We start from the raw sequence: 23,963 nt of genomic DNA on the forward strand, positions 1-23,963 counted from the left end.
GCAAAAGAACCCACCCAAGAAAGATGGGAAAAAGTCCTATCAAGAAAAGGTCAAAGTCCCATCTTCAGTTAATTAGTGACTCATGGTCACACAGTGTCCTGGGGCAGTGGGACAGAACAGGCTCCATGGACTAAAACAATTAAAAAGATGAGTGCAGAACTGTAGAACTGAGTCTTTCGGTTCTATAATCATCCTCCAGGAACATCAGTGCACACTGACACGACCCAGCTCCTCACCTCGTGTCTAGACCGCCAGACCAGTGGAATAGCATGAGCAACTGAGGCTGGTAATTTTATCCCATTTGTAGAAATGTGTTCATGAGTGTGTGTATGTGCGGTGAGTAATTTTAGTAGCTAGGGATAGTAAATGAATTCTGCTTTCACAATAAATGTGGCATATTGCCTTATCCGTACCACAATTCTGCTAGTTCTATTTCTGCAAGTATCACAACCTCCTCCTCAAGAGAATGTCTGCATTTCTAAAAATAAAGATACAGGCAGTCCCCGGGTTACGTACAAGATAGGGACTGTAGGTTTGTTCTTAAGTTGAATCTGTATGTAAGTCGGAACTGTCATCCAGATTCAGCCGCTGCTGAAACTGATCAGTTTCAACAGCAGCTGAATCTGGACACCAGTTCTGACTTACATACAGATTCAACTTAAGAACCCCAGGCGTCCCCAAGTCAGCTGCTGCTGAAACTGATTAGCAGCTGATTCCAGGAAGCCTGGGATAGAGCAACTCTGCCTCGGGCTTCCTGTAGTCAGCCGCTGGTCAGTTTCAGCAGCGGCTGACTTGGGGATGCCTGGGGCAGAGCAGCTCGGGTGCTGCTGGGTTGGTCCAGTAGCGCGGCCGCTCCTCGGCGCTACTGGACCAACCCAGCAGCACCCCAGCTGCTCTGCCCCAGGCGTCCTGATTCAGCCACTGCTGAAACTGATCAGCAGCGGCTGAATCAGGACTCCTGGGGCAGAGCAGCTGGGGTGCTGCCGGGTTGGTCCAGTAGCGCCAAGGAGCGGTGCTGCGGGACTAACCAGCAGCGCCCCACCTGCTCTACCACAGGCCCCGGGCTTTGCTCCACATCTCCCTGGTCTGCTGGAGGGGGGGGGAGCACTAGCTGCGTCCCCCCCCCAGCAGACCAGGGAGACGCTGAGCAAAGCCGCGGAGGACCCGGGCCGGACCCGCGGTGCTTCCAGATCAGCGCCGCGGGTCCAGCCCGGGTCCTCCGCCGCTTTGCTCCACGTCTCCCTGGTCTGCTGGCTCCCCTAGCAGACCAGGGAGACGGGGAGCAGCTTTTCTCGCCCCGGAGGAGGCGGGCGGCGGGACCAGGCGTCCCGCCGCTCCAGTCCTCCGGGGCGAGAAAATCCCCATTCGTAACTGCGGATCCGACATAAGTCGGATCCGTGTAACTCGGGGACTGCCTGTATATGAACTCTTAAAGCTATAAGCAACTATTACAGGTTATAAAGCAATGAGAATCTCAGCTCATTTCCAACAGCAAATTCAAACCTCTTGAAAATCAGACTCTTTAAAACTAGCCATTTGTTCATATTAGTAGCTCCCAGAACAAATAAAACTGATCAGAAATGGTAGCTGGCAGAATACATAACTCAGATGCAACAATTTATTCTGGTTCCTTAATATATGTTATTTATTGTACTTATCCCAAGTCTTTCTGTAAGATGGGGTGGGGAACCTAAGGCGTGGTGGGAGGTGCATGTGGCCCGGCTTACTTGGATCAGGTTCCCTGAGGTTCAGGGCTCCCTCTCCTGTGCTGTTGCTCCAGCCCCTCCCCCCTGCCAGCCTACAGCAGGGCTAGAACACATAAAATCTACTGGGTTGGACCCTCAGTAGGCTCTGGTATGCAGGGGGAAGATAGGGAGTGTCTTTCTCTCCAGTCAGGGGCCACCTCAGTGAGGTTTTGGGGTTTTTTGTTTTTGTTTTTTTTTTGCTTCTCACGTGTGTGGCCCCCAACTGATTTTTCTGTGGGTCAGCAGCTTCCAGTGCTAAAAAGGTTCCCCACCCCTACAGTAAGATCTACATGCATCTGATCACCTTCTATATGTGCAGAGTTTTAAAACAGTTTTTGAAAGATTGACTTGTACAGCTGTTACATGAGAGTAACACTAAATCTTTAAAAGGCCAATCTTCAGAGGTATGCAACAGAAGAGTCAGCCAAAAAGTAAAATAATAAATAATCATCATCATCACAAGTCATTGTAAAATCATCATCTTTGTATGTGTGACAATTTGTTTGGAACAGAAAGGAAACAACAGACAAACAGCAGCAGGATTGAGTTAGGAAAAAGGACAATTCCTCAAGCACAGATGGAATTTATTTCCTCATTTTCCTTTTATACTACAGTATTTATTTTGAATAAATAAATAAATAATAACGTGCATATTTCTTTTCCCCTGTCACCCACATAAAGTATTGCAGAACACTGATCAAATATTTATATGGATGAAACGTTGCTGCTTTGTAAAGTACACTACTATAAATTAACTACAAAATGTACACAATCCAAAGAGAGCATTTTCCCAGTTCCACATATGAGTCTGAAGAATAAATTAAAGCTGAATCAAGGTCCTCCCTTCACATCTTATTGCACAATGATCTTGCGTGTGTAGAACAAATCCTCTTGGCAAAAACTGAAGCAAATAAGTTGCTGCACATGACATTTTATTTCTGGAAGGATTAGGTGAGTGACATACAAATAGCAGGTAAGTTACATCCCAAGAGCAGCTATTCAAAACTCAAACATTTTTCATTGCCTTTGTAGTACAGATTTACAGTAATGTATGAGTCTTTACCTTGTTAACTTACTGATATCTAATGCATACCGTTAAATAGTGAATGATTACTTACAAAAATTGGCTTATCAAACATTTTAACATGGAAGTATATATAGGTCTCTTTCATTAGGCATGTAAATAGTCTTTAAAGCAGGGCTACTCAACTTTGGAAGTCCCGGGGGACACAATGATACTCAGAGTATATGCTGAAGGCCGCAGCTTAAGTGTGGTTGAATATATATGCTTCTTTCACACTGGCAGGCACGAATACAAAGATTAAGGCAAGACTACAAAACACGCAGGCCCCATTTAGTTCTGTTCTGCTGATATTAATAAAATGAAATATTTACCCGATTTCCACCCATATGACAGCACTTTTAATGAGCAATGACAGTCCAGGAATTTAACTACTAAAATGCATATCAACAGAAGACCATTATACTGACTCGCCATTGTGGAGCATGTTTCCAGTGGAGGCCATGTTCAAAGGATCCCACCCACAGGCCGTGTGTTGAGCCCTACATAAACCCAAACTGCACCATGGGCCGTAAACAAACAGGCTGCGGGGCCGCATGTTGAGTAACCCTGCTTTAAAGCAATGTATATCCCAGAATCGTTAATTTCTTTTCTAAATCATAGGAATTTCTAGAATAGGATACTGCTACATAATATTGGTTCAGATATAGGCACATCTAAAATTAGGGTTGCCAGGTGTCTGGTTTTGAACCGGTCAGTCTGGTATTTGAGCTTTCTGTCGGGAAAACAAATTGAGAAAATACTGGATATGTCCGGTATTTTCTAATTAAGTTTTATTATCATGAGTATTAGAACGTAGTTGCATACTGCCTGGCTGGTAGCTGGTAGACACACATACACTGCATGAGCGTGTCTACCAGCCAGGCAGTACGCAACTACACAGTAGAGAGGAGGGAAGTGGGGGTGGAGCGGGATGGAATCCCCGGGGCCAGACTCGCCCATGCGCCCTGCCAGGACCATGCGCGGGATAGGCAGCACCCTGGGATCTGTGCTCTGGTTCCCCCCGCCCATGGCCAGCCCTGCTCCCTGCTGGCCAGTACCCCACTGGCCAGCCCCACTCTCTCTAACTCCCTCCCAGCCAGCCCTGTCCCCCGCCTCTCCTGACCAGTCCCGCTCCCCCGCCGACCCCCTCCTGGCCAGCCCCGCTCCCTGTCGGCCAGTTCCCCCACAGCCAGCCCGACTCCCCCCAATCTGCTCTCGGCCAGCCCTGTTTCCCCACCAACGGTTTCCCTCCGCCTAGCCCCTCTTCCCCCGACCTCCTCCCAGCCAGCCCCACTCCTCTCCCGGCCAGTCCCCCCGCCCCCATCTGAGATCAAGTGTGTCCGGTATTTTTCTGAATTCATCTAGTAACCCTATCTAAAATCAGTGACCTCCTAATCAGCCAAACAGTTTAACACACAATCTATTTTTCTTTATTAAAACAATTTTTTAAAGCAAAGTTTATTTTGTTGGTGGTGGGTTTTGTTTTTGAATAGGGCAGGAAGATAATCTGTGATGCCCTCAGGAGCTCATCATTCCATCTTGCTTTGAAACCCACACAAATGCCTATGCCATTTAGCTTGGGAAGTTGGAGGAATAATCACTAAACAATGAAAAACACTCATTTTTTAGGAGCTAGCTGCGCTGCTTGCCTAAGTATCAACTCATTTCCCATGAACCCTGGAAGCAGCGTTATTAGTTTTATTTGACACTATTTTTTTCTTGTCAAGGAATCCCCCATCTCCTGCATATCCAACAGCCTGAAGAAAAACCCTTTAATTACAGATAGAGATGAGTGAGCATCACTTTGTTAAAAACAAACAAACAAAAAAATCTAGAAGTAGAAAATCCAATGGAGGTGGCAGACAGATTTATCTAAGGGTACGTCTTCACTTGTTCCCTAGTTACTCAGGAGTAACGTTAGTTTGAACCAAGGGGTCCCGGCGCGCACTTCCACTTTTGAAACAGCTGTCGAGTGGCGTAACGTGCTGGCGAGATCATGCTAATGAAGCGCTGGATATTTAAATTTCAGTCACCTACACTGCATCCCTAGCTCAAACTAGGGAGCAAGTGTAGACCTATCCTAAGAGTTTCTGATTTTATTAGTAAATTAAAAAAGCCAAATTAAGTTTTTCTAGGGCTTTTTTTTTTTTTTTTTAAAAGAACCGCATCTAGACAGTGGTTTCACTTTCGAAATACCTGTTTTTGAAAGAACGCGCAGCTGTCATTATGCAAATGAAGTGCAGGAAATTCAAATCCCGGTTTTATTTGCAATTTCGATGTGTCTAATTTACATCCCTCTTTCAAAAGAGGGATGTAGTCTAGACATAACCCATATGTATGTGAATGGGGGCTTCACAGGTACATTTGAGGGCAGAATGTAACTAAAACTGATTCTCTTTTTGGTTGTTACCACAGATATACAAGGTAAACATCTGTCCCTTGATAAACAGCACTTGATTCAGAAGAGATTAGTTTTCTAAACCAAACAAAAGTGAGACCAAATAAAAGTATTCTTTTTGCTTCCCATTCACAGGGATCTCTTACCCACGGATAATTCCACTCAGATAGCTCTTCAAGAGCCTCTGAAAAATAAATATTGTATCTAAACACAGCAAATATCTGCTTCTTCACACATATTACATTGGTTTTAGTACATTTTATTGCTAAAAAGTATAATTACCTGCAGCCTTTGATATATAACTCGTGCCCAAAAGCTACAACGTTGATTAAAATCACCAACCTGCCATACAATTTAAAACAGAAGTTTAGACATATAAGATATTATAAACCTATACAATTAATAATACAAAATACCTGTTATTGAACCTTTAAAAAAGTTACCTGAAGAATTTCCTTTAGACTATGCACAGTTGGGGGCAGGTACAAATTAGAAATCCGGCCTTCCTCACTTACATTAGCATGTCTTGTATCTGGTTGAGTTGTAAGAATGTAACAGAAGCTGGGAGGAGGAAGGTTACTTTTAATCTATTGAAAATAAATAAAAGAAATACAAGAATTAAAAATATTTCAATATGACCAAGATAAATAATAATACTTAGAACTTACACATTATACAATATATTTTCAAAGTGGTATGGAAACATTTATCTTATACTCACAACACCCCTGTGAAGTAGGAGCAAATCAAAAAGTAATGCTTCCACAAAATAAGTGAAATTAGTTTGTAAGATTTGTCTTTTTTTTCCTCATTTGACTTTGATCCGTGGACAAAAATATACAACACAACTAGTCACCATTTATGCCTGCTTTGTGCAGGCAAGTTGTGAGAGTTTGAATTCTATGATTTTCATGTTTTCAGAAACGATGTATTACTTCTGAGATTTGGGGATTTTTTGCATGTGGGTGGGTGACAGTAAACATCTGAAGCAGCTTTACTGAGAACGTTGAAAGATGCCAAATTAAATCCTGGGCAGCACAGGGAGAAAATGGAGAACAGAAATTCAGCAACAACATGAATTTTTCTCTGTGCTAGGACCAGCTCTTATTTCCCTTAAGCATTTATAAGATGGAATATTTTCTCAGGATTCAGGGTCGTCTCTACACTTTTATTTATCAGTTTGTAAAATTCTACTCTGGGGATATTGTTTGGGAGTTAGTGAAATACTTTATATAATACAAGAAAGCTGGATTAATGAAAACAGCTGTTCACCCATTAAAAATAAATTACATATAAGAAAAAAATATGTCAAAATGAAATGTTTCCTTTTGACTATATAAAAAAAGATAGTTTGGTGTACATATGGCATAAAAGAAGTCTATTCCAGAGACCTCTTCCTACAATAACATTTTTTCTCTTCAGCATCTGAGGAAGTGAGTAGTTCACGAAAGCTTGCGCCCTAATACCCTTAATAAATTTGTGAGTCTTTAAAGTGTCACCTGACACCTTGTTGTTTTAACATTATATTGTTATACATAATTTTATTTACATCTATAAGAATGTAAGTTCTAGGCACATTTATATCAATAATAAACGTATCAAAATTAGACATATCTCAAATAATGGGCATCGATAAAAAATCATTGTGGCATCTTCAAATATTAGGATCTGAGTTTATGAAATACACTTGAAGTGTGTAACAATGGAAAGTTTCCTTTCTTTATTGAAAAGTCTCAGAGGGGTAGTGGTCAGAATCTCTTCAGCATGCAAAGGAAGTTAGAATAGTCCTGATTTTGACCTGTAGAACATCCTTGTCCTTTCTGAGTTCTACCATTATATTTTCTAGTTTGCCTTTATAGTGTCTGATCTAATTTGTATTTCTTGGAGGAGGAGAGGACTACAAAACTAGTAATCCATGGTGTCTGCCACCATGAAGTGTGTAGAAAGTTAATGGTGAGGTAGTTACCACCTACAGTGGTGGATGAGATCAAAGTATTGGCCTAAGGAAGGGATGGGCAAAATCTGGCCTGCCAAACTGCTGCATCTGGCCCGCTGCCTAGTGGGAGCCTTAGGAAGTCTCCCTGCCTGCTGCACCCTTGCATGCATGTCAAAGCATCTGGCTGTGGGGCTATGCATATCTCTATGCACTCAGGGGGGAGGGTTTTGTGTACTGCCCCTACTTCCAGCACAATCTTGCAGCTCCCACTAGTTAGAAACTGGCCTTACTTGTGGCACAGGCTGTGCATGGAGCCCCTCCCCAAAGGATCACACAGTACACAGAGATGCACATGGCCCCTGCATCCAGCCACACTGAGCAGTGTGTGTGTGTGGCCCGCAGGGAGCCTGCCTCAGGGTCCTGCTGGGCTGCGCCAGGAGCCACCTAAGGTAAGTACCTCCCAGCCAGAGCCTGCACCTGGCAGCCTTCTTCCCTTTCCCCAGCCTTCTGCTCCCAGTCCTGCACCTCTGTTCCAGACTCACAACTCAAACCGCTGCTTCCCCACCCCTGCATTCTTGTCCCAGGTCATAACCCTCTCCCAGACCCTGAATTCCCTTCTACACCTCTCCTCCAGGTCAGAATTGTCTCCTGTAGCTATACCCATATACCTTCCCAGGCCCTGCACCTCCACCCCCTACCCCTGGTCACAAGCTTCTCCTGCTCCAGCTTATAACCCAAACCTTCTGCAGCCCCAACTACACCCTAATCCTCTACCCAAGCTCCCTTTTGCACTCAACCTCCATCCCAGACCCTGCACCTTCTTCATTAATATAATGGAAGAGTGTGACCCTTGACTACTTACAAATTCTTGCAGTGGCCCCCTAACAAAAATTATTGCCTACCCGTGGACTAGAGCAAAGCTGGCTGAAAGGACTGGGAGAATCTGACACACCAAAAACATGTGCACACTCTACATGCAAGAACATTATACATGAAGAAACACAGTTCAATAATTATACATCTTACCGCTTCACATTCTTGACTTTGACCAGGAACTTTCAGAGGTACTAATGGAGGCCACAAACTGTCTATCAGACTGAAAAGTCCCAGTGCCCTAAGGGAAAAAAATATAGCCTGGTTCAAAATGTTTTCAGTTTAACATGCTGCTTTAAAGACATTTAATTTGAATCTTCATATGATAGTGAAAATAAATGTAAGTCACATTTGTTCATCAGATGTTGGGGGTTTGGCTGGCCTAATTTAATCCCTGTGATTTCTACTGCAGAAAGAGGGAGGAAAAGATAATTAACTACTGAATATTGAAGTTTCATTTAATTCTTTGCCTATAAAAAGATACAAGATTACCGTTAAATGCTCCAAGATACATACCAATTCAGTTCCTTATTCAAAAGAGTTTTCAATCTAGAACATTTGCAATAAGCTGAGTAAAATGCTATTTGACAATGAACTAAATGGTTTTACTTTCTTATTTTCCTCTGACTTTGGAGGTATATTGGCCATAGAATCTTTTGAGAAAGCCAGGAGAGATCTGAAATTCTAGTGTAAAGAACAAACAGGGTTTGCTTTTATTTATTTTTAAAAATAACTCCAAGCCTTCATTATACATAGTAAAGAATCACAAATGGAATAGTCCCATTTTTTATTTTTCATTTGAAGTTCATTCTTTATCCATTTTTTAAACTAAGGATTCTATTTTTCATTTAGAAACCTACATACAAAATGGACACACTGCCTGGACAAATGGATTGTGGTAAGACAAGTTTTGGATAGAGGAATAAGACAGAAGAAAACTATGGGTGAACACAAATTTTCATTTTTTTTATAATATTGTACTTTGCTCTTTAATGTCTTTCATTCAACGATCTCAAAGATCAGCATTCACAAAGCTGATTTTACTGGGCTGTGTAACCTTTGATATCCTTTCTACTATTAGCCATGCTTTTCAGATGGGAAAAATATGAAACAGCAAAGTTGAATACATGTCTCTCATAGAGCCAGGATGAGAAAACAGGCTTGTTTACATCGGGACACTTGGACAAGAAAGACAAATTGCAACTTTACAGAAGTATAAAGTTAAAGCACATTAGTTACAGTCCATTAAAGCCCTGTGTGATCATTCTCATTTATAAGTAATGTGATCTTGATATTTGTGGGAAGCAGAATGGTCTCATGGCTAGTGCAGGGAGCTGCAGCTGGGGATTAAGCTACAGGAACCAAAGCAACCTCTTTTCTGTATAGGAGACAGCACACAGAGGTTAGCATACATGTGGAGTTCTCAAAGTGGGAGTGGAGTAGTTAGCACAAGTATGAACTATAGCAGCTCAGCTGCACAAATGGCCCATGTCCTGCCTCCAGGACCCAAGGGAGGTGTCTGTCTCCTCCCAGATGCTATGCTGGTGCCTCACACAGGTGGTGTGAAGTTTGCCCTTATTACTGACTTGTCTTCTCATTCATGATATAACCAAGGAAAGGCAACTGACTTTTCTTTAAAGAAGTATACAATCCAAAGAAGCCTATCTTGATTGAACTAAAAGCACCTACCTACACAGTAATTTACACTATTTGTTTACAAATTCATTCAGGGAAACAAATTTACTTAGCAACTATCTATGACTAAATATCTTGGCCTCACGCTTTCCCTTGATGTTACTAGTCAGACTAGTTTTGGGGGGTGTAACACCAGAGGGATCTGCAAAGGTAGAAATCACTGTACTTGCTCTATCAGGCTGGAAATTCTGTTCTGGAGTTTTGTGGCAGTGCTGGGGGAGTGTCAGTCACTGCCCCTTGCAGAGGACCTGCTTCCCCACCCAAATGGAGGTCAGGAGACATTGCATTTGCCTATCTACACTCCAAACAGTCATGGACTTTGCTTCCTAGATAGCTAAGAGAAAAGGGTTGGAAACAACATAGGGACTATATCCCCTCAGAACACATGAAGTTAACCCTGCAAAACAAGCTGGTGCAAGGCTTATGCAACCCTCATGTCCCACCTAAGCCCAACTTTCAGGATTAAGTGATGCATAAGCCCCCAGAAAAAGACTGTATTTCACCGAATATTTGTAGCACTCTATGGAACTGAGTCAAACTCTAGCTGGTTTTGTGCTGCAGTGAAGTGTTAGGGGTTGACCCACAGTGAGTAAAGAATCTCTCGGGCTATGTCTACATTGTACATTCTTACATAAGAAGATATGCAAATGCTGCATCTCATTTGTATACATAATGAGCCGCCATTTTGCACAAGGGGCTTTTGTGCAAGAAGGAACAGTCTACACTGCTCAAGAGCCGTTCTGCCTGAAAATAACCTAACGAGCCGCCATTTTTGCACAATGTAGACATAGCCTCATTGTATAACTAGAAAGGATTTTTGCTGTAATTTGAGGGGTGTGTGTGTGCATGGAAGGGGAGAATAATGACAGTATTTTCTGAACATTTTCATGACAATGTTTTTGAATGTTTTCATAACCAAGGAAACAGGCAAAACAAAAGAGCCAACAGGTACAAGTAAAAAAATGAATCTTATTTTGAATTATGTTCTTCTTACCTAAAGAAAAGAAATCTAAACTAATACTCTATATTCTTCATACAAAATAAAGGATTGAATCCCTTTAGTAAATTAAAACAAAGAAAACCAAAAACCCCAATATAAACTTAACAAATGGGATCATGCCAGCATCTTAATAAGAAACTAAAATACACGTGTGGAACGAAAAAATTCTTCCATTCCAAGGTGACCGTGGAAATGTATTGTCTATCAATAACCATAAATAGGGTCCTATCAAATTCGTGGTCATGAGAAACGAGTCACGGGCCTTAAAATTTGGCCTTTTGTGTGTTTTTATCTTGTACTACACAGAGTTCATGGGGGAGACGCAGTTTCTTAAATTGAGGTTTCTGATCCAAAAAGGAGTTGCAGGGTGGCTCTCAAGGTTATTTTAGCAGGGCCACGTTACTGTCACCCTTACTTCCGTGCTGCTTTCAGAGCTGGATGGTCAAAGAGCAGTGGCTATGTCTGGAGAGTGGAGACTAGTGGCTAGGTGCCCCACTCTGAAGGCAGTGTCCTCCCAGCAGCAACACAGAAGGGTAGCAACCACCCCTACAATAATCTTGCATCTCCCCCAAACGCATGTGTGTGTCAGGACTCCTAAAATTACAACACCTGACATTTCAGATTTAAATAGCTGAAATGAAATTTGATTTGTAAAATCTTGACCATGAAATGGAACATAATTTGGTAGGGCCCTAACCATAATATATAAGAATGCAGGGTCTAATGGTCTTATGATACAGGTCAACTCTCTGTGTCAACTGCTCACCCTTTATCTTTCTAGTTCTGTTCATACCCCACACCATTAGGAACTGTTCACATTTGCTTTTAATGTCCATGAAACTCGTAAATCATTATTTATAGCTTCACTTTGGAAAGCTGAACAAGCTAAGCTGCCTTTTTTTTTTCTTAAGATCAGTTACCTCAAGCTGTTCTGTCTGAATCCTCAGTGCTGGTTGAGGTTTTAATAAGCCATATTGTTAAACAAGTTGAACACATGGTTGACTGAATGGAAAAAACAACAACAAAAAAAGAACCCACTACCGCCTGCTTGTGCAGAAACAACTCGTGACCTATTTAATAAATCATCTTAAACCACCGAATGGAACAATTACTAGACGATAGATGTTAATATGAACACAGACAAGTATCTGCCATCCCCACCCTGTTGGAGAAAGAATGTGCTGCCCCAGTCTGAGGTTGCTTTCATTTACACGTCTAACCACCTCCCTCCTCAGTTTCACATTTCAGCAGCATAATCAGGAAACACAAACCACCTTCTGTTTCTTACCTTTTGTCTTTTACTGTGTTGTAATCTTTGATTTTTTATAAAGAAGGTAGATATTATTAACATCTCTTTAACAGATGGGTGAGCTGAGACTTTGACCTTGTTGACACTAGAGACATTGGTGGTAAATTTCCCACCATTGCAAACTCCAACAACATTGGAAGCCCTAATAGAGACAGGTGTTTTGCTGCTGATAACCTTTTGGCGCCACGTCACCTCCTCCTCCAACCTAGAGAAATTCTAACTGATGTGCTCCTCCTGGGTTTCTAGATTAGATAGATATTAGTTTTTATGCAGCAAAATGAAATTTATAAATATTTTTTACTTAGATATCATTTCACAGCAAATTCAGGAGAATGGATAAAGAGCAAGAATAAAGACCAAGACAAAAGAAGAAAAGGAAAAGGAAGAAAAGACGGGAGAGAATGGGTCTATAGGTATGTCTAGACTGCAGGCTTCTTTCAGAAGAAGCTTTTCCAGAAGAGATCTTCCAAAAAAACTTCTGAAAGAGAGCGTCCACACTGCTAAAGCGCATAGAAAAAGCGATCTGCTTTTTCGAAAGATAGCATCCACACTGAATGGACACATTTAAGTTGTGATTGCTAAGGACAGAATGGCCACCAGAGCACCTGTGCTTTCTCCTCTTCTTTCGAAAGAACTCCCTCTTTCCAGTCCACACACATCTTTTACCGAATGAGCTCTTTTGGAAAAAGGCTTTTTCCTCGTAGAATGAAGATTACCAACGCTGGAAAAACTCTCTGTTCTTTTGATTTTCTTTTGGAAGAATGTGATTGTAGTGTGGACGTAACTGAAGTTTTTTCGGAAAAATGGCTGTTTTTCTAAAAAAAACCTCTGTAGTGTAGACATACCCAACGTGAACTAGCAAAAGGCAAGATGATAGGTAATGTAATGGTTGACTGCATGGAAAAAACTAAAACAAAAAAATAGGTGTTTCAGGATCACTAAAGGAAAAGTGCAGTAGTCCTGATCACAGCTGGAATTGGAGGAGAAAGTAATATTTGAAGAGGATATTCTTCTTTCACTTCCAGCTAGAGAACTTCACATCTTATGAGAAAATTATATTCCAACCCTGTCTAAAGACCAAAGATATTAGGTTAATTACTCAAACTGAATCTTCAGTTTTTTGGCTTATTCATTAATACCAGAGAACAGAGTAGCAAATATCTGGCATTCACACCATCTTTCTTTTGGCTAACGCTAGCAAATGGCCCTGTTAGTTTTCCAGGGAAAAGACCATCACTATCTTAGAACACATATTATCTCAAACATGTTCAGCATAGTACACTTAATGAAAAAGAATATGGTACCTGAATTTGGCAGCATCAGTGATACTAGAAGAGTGCACCAAAAAATGCCTAATGTCATGCCTGCTGAAAAGTGCAGAGATTATACAATTCCTTGCAGGAACTGGCATCAGTACTCCTACCAACCCATGGGGCCTGCAGAGCTTCTGTAATCTAATTGCTGAGTAGACCAATTATTGTTTAACTGCTTCTTATAACAATTGCAAAGTCTTATTTCCACCAATATATGCATACAGACCCTGTAATACAAGCTGGGTATTTAATAAACCCTCGAGAGAAGCCAAACTGCTCTTAGAAAGCAATGGTCTTCCACTAACTTTGAAACATTCTGTAGCTACTGGACCAAAAAAAAAAAAAAAAAAAAACCCAGAACCCTCTTCAATATTATAAAAATCACCAAAAAAAAAAGAAAATTTTAACTCCCCGACACTGCTGCCTTCCACTTTACTCTGAAAATATTACAGAAAGAGACATGTTTAAGACACAGGTTTTTTGTTGTTGTTTTTTTTTCGGGGTGGGGTGTTATGTGGTGTTTTGTTTGGTTGGGGTTTTTTTTTTTGCTTCCATCAGGCAAATATTACAACACAAAAATAATCTTAGTGTTTGTGGAGGGAAGTGCAATTACTTACCTTCCATGAAAGATTTCAATTTGTTCAACCCTAAAATCCAATAACTCTCCCCTCCTCTGAAACACATGGGCTGTGTCCAGACTCAGGGTTTTTTTCGGGAAAAGTAGCCTTTTTCCGAAAAAACTTCCCCTGCATCCAGACTCAAGCCGCGTTCTTTCGAAATTAAATCGAAAGAACGCGGCTTTTCTTTCGATGGCGGTAAACCTCATTTCCTCTTTCGAAAGAAGGCGATCTTCAATGTAAATAGGGCTTCTTCGAAAGAGAGCATCCAGACTCACTGGGTGCTTTCTTTCGAAAAAGCAAGCCGCTTTTTCGAAAGTTCAACGTGCAGTCTAGACGCTCTCTTTCGAAAGAGCCTCTTTCGAAAGAGGCTTGCAGTCTAGACATAGCCATACTGCATACATATGATCAAAAGTCAGACAAGCCAAATGTAAATTTAATTGTCAGCCAGCACTGTTCCTCAGCTTTCAGTTATGCATAGTCATTGCGGCATGTAGGATATGAAACAACGTTCACCCTTAAGACTTAAGCTCTACATGTACCTATGGAGCATGGAGTGAGGGGAGAATCAAAACCTGAAACTAGTAACTCAGTATTTCAGTGAAAGTGTACTTTCCCCCCATTTTTGTTAACTTTAGTTAATATAATTTCATTATTTATGGTACATTAGAAATGACATATACTGCATGGAATAATTTGGATAGTGCTAACAAAGTCCAAAATCCCTATCATATCACTAAGAGACTGAAATTTTTTCATGCTTACAAAATACAGTGCCACTGTGCACTCTCAGATATAGACAGATCTTCATCAGTTACATGGGCCATTTAAAATCTAAGCAATAATCAAAGTTTGTTAAATGAAAAAGAATACACTCAAGTAGAAAATAAATTAGTTTTGAAGATCTATAGTTATCAAAACAATAAAGAGTATAAGTATCTTATCAACATTAAATTATCTCAATTATGTTTTAAACTGACTGAAGCACTCAACTTTATAACCAAAGTAATTACTAAATGGTTTCAAGGACCACAAAACCCCCGGAAAGTGGGTAGTTCCTTTAGTTGACACTCTTTTGGAGGAGGGAAAACCAAAAGGAAGGAAATTACTACTTCCTTGCTCTGCGGCCATTACATGTTTCCTGTTACTATCCAGCAGTTGAAGAACCTCCTTATGGCAGTTAGCAGTCAGCTACATTGTCCTGCATAACCATGTCTTTATAGAAAGCCAGCATGTGAAACAGAGGATAACTGAGTAAATCACAGAGTGAAGCACTGGAGGAAAATGGAAGGGAGAGAGAAACTCACTGGATTTAAAAAAGAGCTAGATGATACACTAACACAGTAGCTAATTTACGTAAAGATTAAGATAGGTGTAATAAGACTTCAACATCCAGAACATAAGTTGCTTTTCACATAGTCAAATAAATTATATTTCTATAGTATTTCCCATCAGAGAATCTCATAAGAATTTAGAAATAAAGTTCTGCCAAAACATTTTTTGCCAAAAAAAAAAAAAAAAAAAAAAAAAAGATTTGGGTTATCAAACATTTTCTGAATGTGTGTCGCATTCTTCTAATTGTTTCAGTTAAAAAAAGAACTTTCAAAAAACTTTCAAAACTAAATGTTTTGTTTTGACCTTTTAAAAATAAAACACATGATTTTTTTTTATTAAAAACAAAAAGTTGCTTAATGTTATTAAAAATAAAAATGTAAAAGCTCAAAAACTAAAAACAACACTTTATTTTAGGTCGAACATTTTGTTCAACGCAAAATTATGTCCCCTATCTTTTTGGCTCACTGAACATTTTGATTTTTTGTTTCAAGTCAACCCAAAAAGATTTGTTCCCATCAAAACAGACAGTGAACTACAAAACTAGTTATTTGTACAACTCTATTTAGAAACAGTGGGTAAAATCCCCATCAAAGTCAATGGTTAAAATTCCATTAAATTCAGTGGAGCGCAGATTTTACCCACCATCAGTGAGGTAAGCTTTAGAACAACTTCAGAACATGGGAATTGTCATAATAGACCATGGGACTGGCTAGTTCAGCATCCAGTTCCTGACACATACAGAAGAACTAGATGTTTCAGAGAAAGATGCAAGAAACCTTGGAGTGAACAATTATGGAACCGACTGCCATAAGTTTCTTCCTAAGCTCCATCAATTAATGCAACTATGTAGGTCTACACTGTCTAACTAAAGAAATGTCTAATCCTTTTTCAAATCATGCTAAGCTTTTAGCATCAATTATATCCTAGGCTTGTTAGGTATCATGTTAAAGTTTTGGGGTTTTTTTTTTTACTGCTTTCAAATTTGTTCTTTTTTTTGTTGATTATGCTTTTATATTCTGAGTAAGAATAGCCAAAAGAAATGGCTTTTTCTCTCTACTCTGCTCATCTGAGGAAGTAGGTTTTGCCCATGAAAGCTCACGATACTATATATATCTTTGTTAGATTCTAAGGTGCTACAGGACTACTCGTGGTTTCTAACAGAAATGGTTACTCATCCTGTGTAGTCACTGCTCTTCTTGAAGAACCAGAGTTACTGAACAGGGAGAGTAACCATTTCTTCTTCTTCAAGTAGTGTCCCTACACTAGATGACTACAGAACTGTTCTCTCTAAGCAGGAGGGGGCTTCAGAATTGAGCCCTATACCAAGAAAGAATATTCAAGCTGACTGCAACATTGGAAGCAGTGTCATGAATTACTGTGTGATACTCAGCAAGTATAGGGACACAAGTCACAGCTCTACATATTTCAATGCTGGGACCTTTTTGGAGAAAGGCTTTATAGTGAATTGTATGTCCAAAGGTGTTTGGATATTGCAAGATTGATAGCAAGAACAAATGCAACTGAATATCCATTTGAAAAATCTTTGTTTAGAAACTGCAGACCTTTTTGTCAGCAAATCAAGACAATTTGGGAGTCTATCTGAAGAGTCTAATCCTATCAGGATAAAAGACCAGGGCTCTCTTGTCATCCAGCATGTCCAAGTGTCTCTTCCTTGCCTCGGTGAGGTTTAGGATTGAAGATCAGAAGATGAATGGGTTGCTTAACTTGGGACTGTTCTGGGTCATTTGTGTGAGCTTTCAGCCACCTTCTCTTTCAGAGCACCTATGTCCTCCCTCAGAAGGGAGTATGGTTCCCTCTGCCAAACCCACTAGCCCCCGAATTTGTTCAGGTTAGTTAGTTAGTCCATGGTCAGTCTGAAATATCCTAGTTTATTGTCTTCTGAACCGAGGCTAGATTTTGGTCCTTAAAGTAAGTGCATGTTTACAAAAAGTAAACAAAAATGTTGTCTGTCAAATTCCCAAGACTAAGGGAGCAGAGTGCATTCAGACTACTTAAGTGAGATTCCAGTCATTGGGATTATGGGACAACAGACACATGCTGGAGCTCATCACCCATTTTGACTTACTCCAGACTCACCTGCCCAAAGAGTGATGGGGGGAGGAGGGAAAAAAACTTTTCCCACATACTTTATACTTTTATTCCTTTACATTCATTTTAGAATCCACTGCTGGTTTTCCTGAAACCAGCACCATCCATGGCTGGTTTTCGTGAAACCAGCACCTTTTGGCATTTCCTACAGCATTTGAAATAGTCATAGCTAGGGACAGAGAGGTCAGAAATATGAGCATAAACAAATAATTGTGAGACTAAAGCATAACAAACATTGGGCAGTGAAATCATGTTGCAAATCATGTTAAATAACCGTGGATTTATATTAGCCTCTTTTCTTTAGTGTTACCACAATGCAGCTCCAACCACTAGCCAAGACCAGCCACTAGTGCTTTAAACACTGCATAGGAGGGTTGTCTGAATAGCTGAACGTTTGGTTTGGTTGCAGATTGGAAAAAAAAAATTGGGTCAACCCAAAATGTTTAGATCAACCTGAAATGAAACATTTTATTTTCATTCTGAGGTTTTTAAACTTAAAAAGTAAACAATACTGAGGGAAATTAAAAAACAAAACATTTTTATAAAACAAAATCTCTTAACATTTAATTTCAGAAATGACTTTATAAATCGTTTCTACATTTTGGAGTTTTTTGGTCTTTCCTGATTGAAACAATTTGCTAAAATGGATCCCAATTTACAAACTGTTTTTGGTTGGCCCAAATTTGCATTTGTCAGTAACAAACGGTTGAATAAGAAATTTTTTACAAGCCATATTGAATAATCTGACCCTCCTCAGGACAACCAGAAGTGAGTTATTGTTACTCTGAAATAGAAATCAAATTTTTAAAACGTCTGTCTCTTATTTACCGGGCATGCTGAAACTCACTAACATCCATTTATAAGTATGCATTTGTATCCTGTGTTCCAAAGTCATTTTTTTCTTTGGAAAATATGTATCTTCTAAAAAAAGATCCAAATTATAAACTGTGAATGAACGAGAATTGTTTTTTCTTTAAGATACATAAATAATCCAAGAGATGGTCTGAAAATTAATACTACCCTAACTGGTAGAGAGCAAAAATAGGGCAAAAATACACAGATGCACAAAATTATATTAGCGTGGGCAGAAAACAACTATTCCATTTCATGATACAGTCCAGGGTCTCAAAATTTGTTTTTATTTTTATGCAGCATAAATTAGGCCTTTTGAAAGTTTTTGTGAAACAAATCTTTCTTTTTCTATCTCTCATGTGCTGGATCTGAGAAACTTTTCCAACAAAACTTTTGCAGCAATAAATGTTTCCATGAAGCATTTCAGTTTCAAGTAAACGTCATTTTTGGACAGAAAAGTTTCATGAAAATATTTTTACTGTGTCTAATGCTAAGGATTTGTTTCCATGATATAAGTTAGAGTAAGAATTTAATCTGATATAGTTATACTATTTATGTCCCTTTTTGGGACATTCACCCCACTTCTTTGGGAAGCTATTCCACACAAAAAAAATCTCATTAAAATAAATTTTCTGTGAATAATTACAAATTTAGGTTGAAAAATAAAATAAATTGCACACAATTAGCAAAATTAAGCAGGTACCATAGATTAATTTAGTATTCCAGATTTCGTGCTACTGTCTTTTTATAGGGCTTGTCTGTACAGGAAAGTTCTATTGTTTATATTAGTATAATTTTACCTGTATAGTTAAATCAATGTAATTATCCTTAAATAAGTCCCAGTGTGGACATGCTTATTCTGGACTAAAAGTGGCATCCCTCTCCCTACCCCCTTTTTAAATCCTCTTCCAAGCAACATAAGCAAATCTGAAAAGGCCTTTTTATACTAGAAAAAGCTGCAGTGCTTCAAACCAAACTGGACAAAGCTGTAGAAAATATAGCGACGACTCCTGTAATGAAAAAGAGATGGATTAAATTACCTACTAGGTCTTATCCATGGTTCTGAGTCTTCGAATGTCATCACAATCGAGGAAAACAATTTGTATTGTAAACAATAATGAGCAGTATCAGTTTGCTTCTCCTCTTTCACCCCTTTTCCAAGAAAATACTTAATATTATTTAAACTTGCTTACTCTGATTGAGTATAGTTGTTCAAATATTATATTTTTCCTTTATTGCTTTGCCACCTGCATGTGCTCTACAAATGGTGATTATAATACCACATCAAACAAAGCCTGCCTTGTGTTCTAAACTACATAAAGTGACATCACCTCTGCCATAATACACAGCGTATTTTTTCAAGGGACTGTTCTCACCTTCCCCTTGTGGTTCTCTGCAAAATTCTCATTCCAGTTAAAGTGCAGGATTTTGCTTCCCATATGCTGCTATGCTGTTCAATGTCTTCTCCAGAAGTAGGGGTCTGCAACTGCACTTCACTGAACATTCCATAAGCATCCTGAACAAGGAGGCATAATCTGCAAAACAGTGTTTAATGGTTCCATTAGCAAATTGCTCATAGTTTGGAACAATAGATAACGAATTGCAGAAATCATGATTGTCGGTTCCTCAGAGTAGGTATTAGCCTGAAATGCTTTGAAAGTAAACTTTGCATATAATGGATAAATAAAAATAACAATGGTACCAATGACTTTTTCAAATATATTTGCAATAGACAAAGGATAACGAAAACTATGGAGAGCAAAGGAAAATGGAATTGAAGGATTTACACTGGGGGTTAGGAAACAGCAGGTAAGTAATACTTTATTCCTGATTTTATAAAAGAAGAGAATGCAAAACTGCCTGAAGTGTAGATGAATCTTCCAGAACGGATAGATAGTATACACAGATAACAACTAGTTATACAAAATTTCATCCGCTTAAATAAAACATTGGATTTGATGAGGTGAGCAAGAGTCTTCTGAAGAAAAAGGAATCTGATGAATATATTTTTTTAATTTAATTGAAAGCAGAGTGACTCAGAGAACTGGAAATTGGCAAACACAACCAATTATTTAAATAAATTAATAAAAACCAAACCAAATAGGAAAATATACATCAGCAAGTTTAATGTTTGTTGTATAGAAAACTTAAAACTATCTTCAGGGATGTGATAAGAGAACCCCAAACAAACAGCGGACAGTCCACATAAAATCAAGGTTGAAAAGTCACGCTCAACTAATGTGCTGGAGTTCTTTGAAGATATCACTGACATGGTAGATAAGTCAGTGGATGAAGTATATACAGATTTTCACAAAGGTATTTTATCACAAGGTTCCACATCAGAGATTAGCAGCTAAAACAGTATGAGTCATAGAAGAGTGGGTGAACAAGGCTGCTGGATACAAAACTAGCTTAACTGACAGAGAGAGATGGGTGGGGGAAGGTAGGTGGCGGGGGAAGGAGAGGGGAGAGTTGAGCAAGGAAGCCTTTCAAGAGCAAAAGGAATTATGGAGTACCCTTGCAAACAGTGCCACCAACATCTAGAGGCAGTGAATTCCTTTTTGGAGGAAACTAAGAGATGAGACAGAAGGTAGAATAAGAATTAAGGTAAATTTTAAAAGGGCAAGCACTGCTTCAAGAGGTTTCAAAGAGGCTTTTTGCAAACTCTCCTTGTAAGTTAGTTCAGGGATTGCAACCAGTGAATAGCAGAGAGAGTCTGGTATCTCTTCTTTCCGCTTATCATCTCTCTGGATCTACGGAATCACCTCTGTCCTCATCTTTCACCTGTACTTTACATGGAGCCCTCACACTATCCAGTCACATATTGGACTGCATATCAAGGACTCTGTCCAGCCTATCCAACAACTGACCGTTTTCCCTCCACACTGGACCTATTATTATCGCTCTCATTCCTTTCACATAGACTTTCCTTAAAAGGACAAGCAAGTTATCACAGTTATTACCTCGGCTCTCTGGTTAAGCCAGTAGTCTTTTCTAACAAGTACTACAACTTCTCATTTCTTGAGAAAGACTTTGGTGCCTGCAAACGTGAGACCAGACAGCAGCATGCTCATATTAAGGTCTAGTGGCCAAACAAAATGAACTCAGACTCATAGGGTATGTCTACACTACCCCACTAGTTCGAACTAGCCGGGTAATGTAGGCATACCGCACTTGCAAATGAAGCCCAGGATTTGAATTTCCCGGGCTTCATTTGCATAAGCGGGGAGCCGCCATTTTTAAATCCCCGCTGGTTCGAACCCCGCGTAGCGCGGCTACACGGGGCTCGAATTAGGTAGTTCGGACTAGGATTCCTCGTTCCACAAGGTGTACTGGTAGTTCGGAATAGGAACCTAGTCCGAACTACCTAGTTCGAGCCCCGTGTAGCCGCGCTACACGGGGTTCGAACCTGCGGGGATTTAAAAATGGCGGCTCCCCGCTTATGCAAATGAAGCCTGGGAAATTCAAATCCCGGGCTTCATTTGCAAGTGCGGTATGCCTACATTACCCTCCCAGTTCGAACTAGGAGGGTAGTGTAGACATACCCATAGACTTTAAGGTCAGAAGGGACCATTATGATCATCTAGTCTGACCCCCTGCACAGTGCAGGCCACAGAATCTCACCTACCCCTCCTAGAATAATCCTCTCACCTATATCTCAGATATTGAAGCCTTCAAATACTTTGAAGACCTCAAGATGCAGAGAATCCTCCAGCTGTGATCTGTACCCCATGCTACAGAGGAAGGCGAAAAACCTCCAGGGCCTCTGCCAATCTACCCTGGAAGAAAATTCCTTTCCAACCCCAAATATGGCGATCAGCTAAACCCTGAGCATGTGGGCAAGACTCAGTTGCTGCTGAAGTTGATCATTAGAATATAGTGCACAAACGAGATCCAAATTGCACGCACTGTTCTTTCTTACAGAAAAGTAGCTTCTAGAAAACTTGGTCCATGTGCAGTAAAGGGCAGGCCACATGAGTAATGATGGATGCATTGTGGAATAGCAGTGGGAGAATTATACTATTGGAGCTATAACATCAACAATACCACCCAGAATGGTACTGCATCAGTGATTACTAGTAGAGCAGAGAAGCACAAACAGTATATTTGTTCACCATGAGTTTAATCTAAAGTTCTATATGATTGCTTTTACCTTATTGTGAGAATATAAGTATGTATATGGGTTATTACAAATGTGCTGGGGGCAGCAAGCAATGGTTAATATTGTTCTAATATACACAGGTCTTAAATGAGATTAGAACATCAATTTATCTGAAAAATTTAATTCCAGGTTGGAACTCAAGATAAGGAACATCACAGACTAACAACAGGACTTGGGACAGGACATAAAAAATATTTACCGCCTTTAAAAATGTTTGCAAGCATAAGTGAAATAATGAAAAAACCTGAGAATTAGTTGTACTGATCATAAACCCAACATTTCTCACTATGTAAGAAAGAAAATGAGACCAACACTGTAAGTATCTAATTAAGGACAATCAACTTTCCTCTTCACTTGTACAACAAAAATAACTTTGCAGCACAACAGGATCTAGAAATGTATTCACAGAACTCTTCATGTCATCATAGGTGCAGCTGGCTCAGTTCTTACAGATCCATTCAAACACTACTATCATCACCACCACCGTAAATGGATGTAGCCTACTGGCTCACTGAGGCTGTTGATGCAAGAAACATACCTACATGACAAGAGACCAACCATGTAATCCAAAATCTAATTGTTCAGGACTTCATCACTCATCTAAGAAAATTCAGTAATACATTGACTACAAATACATCTCTCCCTAAAGTTCAATAGGCATCAACAGATTGAATAATATTGTACATTTTCTAAATAAATGTTTAACACATTGTTATACATATTCCCGAACTACTATACAAAAAAAAAACAAAACCCACTGTTACTCAATGGTGTCTAAATGTGTTGTGGGGATAAGGCCCATACAGTCTTTTTCAAAACACAGAGCACTCAGTTTGTAAGACTCACTGATGTGAAATCAATTGCATATAGTGATCAACCCCACTGGGACAAAATCATTCTTATGCTAACTAAAACATTCCACTTACAAGAATCAACCACTTATAAAAATCAAAATCTGGGATGGATGTGATTCTTACAAGAGGAGTGCACTGTAACAGCCTGGAAGACCTAGAATATGTGTCCCTACAGAGGAATTTAATTTAAATGATGGCTGTGGAAAAAGAGACTTCAGTTGAAATGGGACAGAGTTACTTCTAACATGGGAAACCGCATGAAGATGAGAGTGTGGGAAGACAACTAAGGAAGAAGTGAGGTGTGACTCATTGATAAGAGCAAAGGGGGCAAGGGCAGGGAATGATAAGAAATGAGGCAGAGATTAGTCAGTTATTTAAAAAAAAAAGGTAATCACACAGTGAGTCTTCTTTTAAACTTTGGGAAGATTTTGTTAATTTCCTAAAAGTCCTGGAGATTGGGGGCAGGAACAGGAGAGACTGATTAATTTGCATTTTTGACTGCAGTAATATTAAGGACTAAATATTTCCCACTGGAAATATGATTATAGCATTGCACTGTTGTGACCCTCTTAGATAGGCATCCTTCACAGTGAAGGAGTAAGACTCCATTTTCTTCTCTTTAGTTATATATGAAACACACCGTACAGCTATGGCTCAAATCTTGTGCTTTAGTCTCTTGGAAGGATGGGAGTGAGTAGAATC

General features: G+C 39.7%; 1 protein-coding gene and 1 long non-coding RNA gene across 3 annotated transcripts in view; one reads left to right on the forward strand and one right to left on the reverse strand.

Annotated features, from left to right (window-relative positions):
• Positions 1–23,963, reverse strand: part of SPIDR (scaffold protein involved in DNA repair) — a 353,411-nt gene that overhangs the window by 15,606 nt on the left and 313,842 nt on the right. The window contains exons 11-14 of the mRNA XM_075920729.2: positions 19,622–19,780; positions 8,169–8,256; positions 5,650–5,793; positions 5,489–5,548 (exon numbers count right to left, since the gene is read on the reverse strand). Coding sequence (XP_075776844.2) covers positions 5,489–5,548; positions 5,650–5,793; positions 8,169–8,256; positions 19,622–19,780 — 451 coding nt within the window. The remainder of the gene's footprint in view (positions 1–5,488; positions 5,549–5,649; positions 5,794–8,168; positions 8,257–19,621; positions 19,781–23,963) is intronic.
• LOC142827083 (uncharacterized) lies at positions 153–22,975 on the forward strand. Of its 2 annotated transcripts, none has more exons than XR_012901474.2 (5): positions 153–286; positions 8,868–8,959; positions 19,978–20,054; positions 22,537–22,722; positions 22,836–22,975. It is a non-coding gene; the product is annotated as an uncharacterized LOC142827083 (long non-coding RNA). The 2 variants fall into 2 exon arrangements; XR_012901475.2 differs by having other exon boundaries at positions 8,868–8,913.

Source organism: Pelodiscus sinensis, chromosome 2 (genome assembly GCF_052426305.1).
Source record: "Pelodiscus sinensis isolate ZL-2025 chromosome 2, ASM5242630v1, whole genome shotgun sequence".
Lineage (NCBI taxonomy): Eukaryota > Metazoa > Chordata > Testudines > Trionychidae > Pelodiscus > Pelodiscus sinensis.